Raw genomic sequence first — 6,669 nt, 5'->3', positions numbered from 1 at the left:
TGTGGCATTACTAACAGCACATTCATTTAAAACCAGTCTGGTCACCTTTTCTTTCAATCATATGGAGCATATCGTCTTTACAACCTTTAAAGTCATACCCCAAAACTTTACCAAATTCAATATATTTTTCCATTACATACATTAAAGACCCAAGAGAAACAGTTTTTTTCCTATACTTCAGGTTATTATCACTGATATAAGAGGCCGAGAAAGTTTTTTCCAAGAAGTGAAATGTCTTGGCGAGTGAAACTTGAACACACGAAAACACAAAATTCAAGCTTCCAGCTTTCAGCTATATTTTTATCAATCAAACATAGCGCTCAATGAAAAAGCAATACTTGTGACAAAGCATAAATGGAATAACAAAATCAAATTAGCACAAGATAACCATGCTAGCTTTTAATACTCTAAATATAATATCCCTACCAACCATTTCAAAAAAAAAAAAAAAAAACATTTTTTTCAAGACTTCATCAAGTCTAGTTTCACTCTTCACCACCACCATTTGCAAGCTCCCTTTCCTCCTCAGCAGCAGCCATCAGTTCATCAAATTTATCAGTCTTCCCCAGTAATATCTCAATCTAAACAAGCACCAACAACAGATTATTAAATTGCATTTTAGGTCCCTGAGTATTGTTGGTTTTTGCAATTTTGGTCCTTATTCAAGGTTTTTGTAACATTCTTGGTCCCTAATCCAAGTAATAAGACTATATTTTTGGGACCAGAATTGTAAAAATCAGCTACACTTGAGGACCAAAATGTTAACAACAATTATATACAAATAATGGTTTCAATAACTTGTTCAATATCTTTAAGGTTCATGTAATTAGCATGTCTTTTTATCATTGCAATATTATACTCTTTTTGTTCTTTATATCTCATCAAAAACTTACATTGAGTTTCTGATATTTTTCTCGAATATTTTTTAAAAATCATTTATCCAAGCAACACATTAAGGAAAATAGAAAAACAATTACCTTGGCTTTTTGGATGGGTCTTCCTCTAGATTCATCTTTCATGTCAACAGTGGATGTCATAATCTCTGCAGTGTTTTTAAAAAGAAAATCATTAATATAAAACAATAGAAACATGCAGCATTAGAGAGATAATCAGATAACAATTCACTAATAACAGTAATCCATCCTTAGTCCTTACTTTTCTCAACAGCAAATCCACTGTTCTTGAGAATTTCTGCAATTGTGACAACTGTGGCAATAGCTGCAAGGATAACCAAAAATAACTCATGAGTCATGATAATCATAAATGTGGTTTAACTCTGCAAAAGAAGAAGCCATTTACTTGTAAAGTTCATTTGATTGCTTATCAATATTTACTCACCTTCACAATCTATACGCACATTAATAAAATCCCCAAATCTGATACATAAATCTAACTTACTATCTTTACCATCTTTAGAAAGCAGTATTTTCATGATTCAGAAAGGGTTCCAGGATTCATAGTACGCAAATACTCAACATACAGGCAGTTTTTTTTCTACAGAGGGACAGAAAACACATTAAACGATGAAATTTACAATAATCTGAATCATCTTCCTCGTGTATTAATCATCGTGACTGAATCATATGTACAAATACACAAAAACTACGAATATAGAGGCATTTTCATTTCATTTTTGTAAGGAAATAACACGAACAGGTTACGAGAGAAGAGTTATATGAGAAAATTACCCATTCCTAGGGCGGAAAGCTCCACATCATTATGCTGTTGCATATACCTCTGTAATTATACAACGTCAATCTCCATACACATTTTTTCTTAGATCGGGAAGAATCAAAAACAAAAAATCATATACGGCGTTTTACCTTAGCGAGATTAACGTAGAAGAAGAGAGGCTTTTTGGTGTTGGAAACCTGAATGCGATTCTTCTTATGATTGTCGCCTGTGATGGTTATGTTTTGAACAGCCTCTGTAATCTCCTCCATTGTCGTTCGAAAAACGAAGCGTAACCCTAACCCTGGAAACAAACACGCACAGCGATAGATTTGATAGAGAGATTAAATGGGGGCTCTTTTTATCAATTTTTGGGGGGAGGGTTTGGCCTTAAAATAGGAATTTCCAGTTTTACCCTTCGTATTTTGTTTCCAACAATCATCGCATCTAGCAAAATCAAATATATGATAAAGAAATTTTGTACATTATAAACAAAATTGTTTATCACTAATATGAATTTTTTTTAATCTTATAAATCACACTGAATCTGATTACTTTTATTACAATCTTAGCTATTGATTATGGACGCTATACTAATATTTATAATAACATAAATCTTAAGAATAAAAATATTCATCAAGAAACTATTTATTTTTTTACTGACATCAAAACAATTTATTAGAGAAGGACTAACAAGATACCGATTAAAAAATATACATTCAGATTTATGTGTCTACTTCACATGTTATAATGTGATCAACATGTAATCATTCAAAAAATAATTTTCACGCTGAAAACAAAAGTCTAGGAATTTCGGCAGTAAAGAAAATTATGAAGACTAAAACAAACATTTTAAATAGTTTCATATGCTAATCATAAAAAAAACGACAAAAGACATGGTTGATGAATTTTACAAGATAATCATCTTCTCTAAATTTATCATAAAATGGACATCTTTTTTCGTGAAATTGGTCTTGTAAAATGAATTTAACTTCATGGGTTTTGTTTTCTAGAAGAAAAAAAAAAGTAATGTCACGAATATTTCTCGAATTTCATTATTATAGTTATACAATTTTATAGACAAAATGCATGTAAATATTTGTAATAAGTTGTTTCGCAAATAACTACGAAGATTTCTTTATTTTGCGAAGTCCCGATTATTTTATGTATAAGAAGAGTTATGTTTTCATGGAGAAACCATACATCCTTAAAATGTCTTAACATCAAAGATTTGTATTTCGAACGAGTCTTGTATCTCGTTCAATAAGGCAAAAAAGGAGTTGCACGTAGCACCCCTCGTATGGGTTAAAGAAAATTAACATTAAACTTAGAAAATATACTTTAATCATTTAAAATAAACTCTTAAACCTTTAACTTGTCAACTTCTATTTCATGTTTGAAATCTTAAGAAAATCATTTAACCATACGAGAGAATGTTTAGGAATTAAAATCTAAGTTTAAAGAAAAACTTCTAAGGAATCTCTTGTCCTCCTCACGATGGAATGCCTAGGAATTAAAGTGTAAGTTTAAAGAGAAACTTATAAGGGATCTTCGGTCCTCCTCACGTGTTTCTCTCCTTTTCTCCAACTATACTTCTCTACTAGCACAACAGTGGGAACAAAACGTTAGGTGTCAAGAAGCCTAGTGAGTAAGTCATTCACTAATTACCAAACATAAACTTCAACAAGTGGATGTTTATTTTTCAAAATGCTAGTTAGAGTCAATTAACTTTTACAAGGTCTTTGGGCAAAAAAAAAGGAGCGGGTGGGAGCCTTCTGAAATGAAGATTAGTTTAATTAAATGGGATTTGGTGTTGGCTAGTAAAGAGAAGGGAGGTCTTGACATTGGCAACTTAGTCGCGTTTAATCAAACTTTGTTGTACAAGTTGAAGTGGAGATTTTTAAATAACCATCAAGATTTGTGTGTTAAAGTCTTGCAATCCATTCATGGTTTTTCATGCAGGGGTCCTCTAGTTGCGAAGAAGGGTATGTGGAGTAGAATAGTTAGGTCTATTAACCAACTACACGAAAAATGGATCATTTTCCATTTAGTTGTTTAAAGAAAAGTGGGGGATGGTTCGACAACCATGTTTTGGAAAGATTGTTGGCTCAATGATGTCTCCCTTATAATCAAATTTCTGAGATAATTCGTGTTGAAAAATGATAGAGATTGTTTTGTTAAAGATTGTTGGAATGGAGATCAGTGGAGCTGGAATTTGGCGACATGAGATTAGAGGTGGAGTCGAGCACAATCAAATGATGGAGATGATGGATATTCTTACTTCTTTTCAACCTTCATATTATCAAGATATTCAGAGTTGGAATCATGGTATCTCCAATCGTGTCAATGTTAATGATACCATGAAATTCATTGATGATGTTAGTATTCCTAATGGCTCTTTCATCGCAAGATGGAATAGGTTCATTCAAGGAAAGTTAACATTTTACATAGGAGAATTCTCATGGATAAGCTTTCAAATTGTACTAATTTGGTGAACAAGGGACTAGACATTGAATTCGTTTCTATCTGGATTATACTTAGGAAACGAAGGACAATTATCATACTTTTGTTGGGTGTGATGCTGCTTTCGCAATATGGTAGTGGTAGCCTGGTAGGCATTTGATGTGACTCAATCACTCCAAATTTTGATGTAACAGGAGACATTTTTGATTGGATAGAATCATCTCATTTACAAACTATGAAAAGATAGGTGTTGGAATCGATACATTGTTAAAGGTATATTAAGTAGCAGAACAATCTTTTTTTAGTGCTGCAAAGTTCAGAAGAGACATGCTATGTGTGAGATGATTCAAACTTTTTCATATTATTAGTTTGTGCATATGAACCGTAAGGTTAAAGTGAGTTGGGTTGCGTGCATATGTTAGGTTCATTTTTACGCATCATTTTAGCCTATTTTTTTAATCATTTTCATGACATATTATGTATATTTAGCATATGCATTTAATACGTTTTATTACATCATTAGTATGGGACAATTTTACTCGTTTACGATTAAACTGTGCAGATTTATGTAAGCATGTAATGCCATCTTCGATGATCGATAAAAGTCACATGGAAAGCCTTGCAACCACAACTGAAGTCATGGAACAACATTCACAATAAAGCAATAAAACGAAGCGAATTAATATTTTTGGAAATTTGGCAGCAATGTGCAGTCTTCGTAAAGTGATTGGATCGAGGGGAAAACGTGGTCCGATCAAGCTGAAATTTTACATAGGTCTTCCTAACCCATAAATCTTTAATCTGAACGGTAGAGATTGGATTTATACATCATTTGGTACAGATCTTGGCCTCGTGAACAGAAGCAAAAATCTACTCCGAATTAGAGTTTCAACAGCCAATTTAAAGAGAGTTATGCATCAACTCATTTAGCCTTTAAAATTAACCCACCTTATCAGCCCATCTTATGCCTTTTTTAAATCAACCCAAAATTTTGATTTTAAGGCCATTCTTGGCAACCTAATATTGGAATAATAGTCTCTCATCGATAACATACATATTTAAAATTTTAAATATATTTAAATAAATTAAATGACATCACGTTTGAACAGTAACTTCACCATTTATTTTTGTTGCAAGTGTTTTTAAATGTTTACATGAATGGTCTCCACTTTATTATGAAATTTACAAATATGGTCTCTATGTTTCATACATTATAGAACGGTCCCTGTTTAATTGTAAACTTATAGAAATTGTCCCTGTCTAATTGTAAACTTATAGAAAGGGTTGTAACTTGTCATGCGGCCTCTGGTGCTCAGTCTTGACCATCCGGCAGGTCAAACATCTCTCCACGTACCATCCAATCTCTCGTTTCATGCATGGCCACCAATAGCTAAGTCTCAAGTCCCGATACATCTTTGTGGCTCCATGGTAGGGGTGTGCAAAAAAACCGAAAAACCGAAAAACCGAGCCGATCCGGCCAATCCGAAACCGGAAAAACCGAAACCGTAATAAACCGAAACCGAAAAAACCGAGTATCTACGGGTCGGTTTCGGTTTTGATATTTAGATATCCGCGGATACCCGAACCGAACCGTTATATATATATATATATATATATATATATATATATATATATATATATATATATATATATATATATATATATATATATATATATATATATATATATAAAGCGAATAGAAAAACAAAGAAATCTAGCTTATTTATTTCAATTCGTGCGACGTATTTTTTTTAGATTATAATACAAGAAAACTTAGCGCCATACATGTTCTTATTTTCTTTGTATCAGAAAGTGATTGTAACCCAAAGTATTTTAGAGAGTTTGTGAAGAATCTATTCTAAACTACAAATGATCCACTCAAAGTTCAACATCGGCAAATCGCAGTCATATTTAATTTACTCGTTGGTTGAACAATTATTTTTGAATATATAATTGGTTTATATTTAGTTTATAGTTTTACTAAATGCTTACATTTAGCGGTTATCCGTGAACCGAACCGTGGTTACCCGTGTTTATACGGTTCGGTTCGGTTTGGTTTTTTAAGCAATTCGGTTCGGTTTCGGTTAGTGCATGTGAGGTACCCGCCCCGCGTTCACGGTTCACAATTTTATTACTATCCGAGCCGAACCGCCCCGTAAACACCCCTACTCCATGGTGAATCAAGAACCTAGACTTATGAGGCTCCTCCAATACTATCTGTCGGGCCCCGCCAAAAATGGCACCCATATCCGACCACACTAGGTCAAAAGTCCACGACTATCGGTAGAAAACATGTCGATCTCACCCATGATCCTCTCATGCTTCCAATTTTCCTTCTTGACTCCCTCAAGTTGAGCCTCCCTGATCAAATCAAGAAGTGGGGAGTCGATAGTCATCCTCAAACAGTGCGCTCGAGCAGGAGTACTAGCCGCCTTGCAGCTCAAAGCGTCGGCGACCACATTGGCCTTCCCCGGATGATAGAGAATCTCACAATCATAATCCTTGACTATGTCAAGCCATCTGCATTGCCTCATG

The 6,669-nt window shown here is 33.7% G+C and overlaps 1 protein-coding gene across 1 annotated transcript; it reads right to left on the bottom strand.

Moving 5' to 3' along the window:
• Positions 1–355: 355 nt before the first annotated feature.
• On the bottom strand, positions 356–2,025 carry LOC145123230 (uncharacterized protein At2g34160-like). The gene is made up of 5 exons (XM_079058444.1): positions 1,824–2,025; positions 1,689–1,737; positions 1,156–1,218; positions 978–1,042; positions 356–581 (listed from the first exon to the last, which is right to left on the bottom strand). The coding sequence occupies exons 1-5, from the start codon at positions 1,941–1,943 to the stop codon at positions 486–488; spliced, it is 393 nt and encodes a 130-aa protein (XP_078914570.1). The 5' UTR covers positions 1,944–2,025; the 3' UTR covers positions 356–485.
• Positions 2,026–6,669: the final 4,644 nt, after the last annotated feature.

Source organism: Lactuca virosa, chromosome 7 (assembly GCF_052849685.1).
Source record: "Lactuca virosa cultivar CGN04683 chromosome 7, Lactuca_virosa_CGN04683_v6, whole genome shotgun sequence".
In the NCBI taxonomy this organism is placed as follows: Eukaryota; Viridiplantae; Streptophyta; class Magnoliopsida; order Asterales; family Asteraceae; genus Lactuca; species Lactuca virosa.
This window is presented reverse-complemented; position numbering and strand designations above follow the sequence as displayed.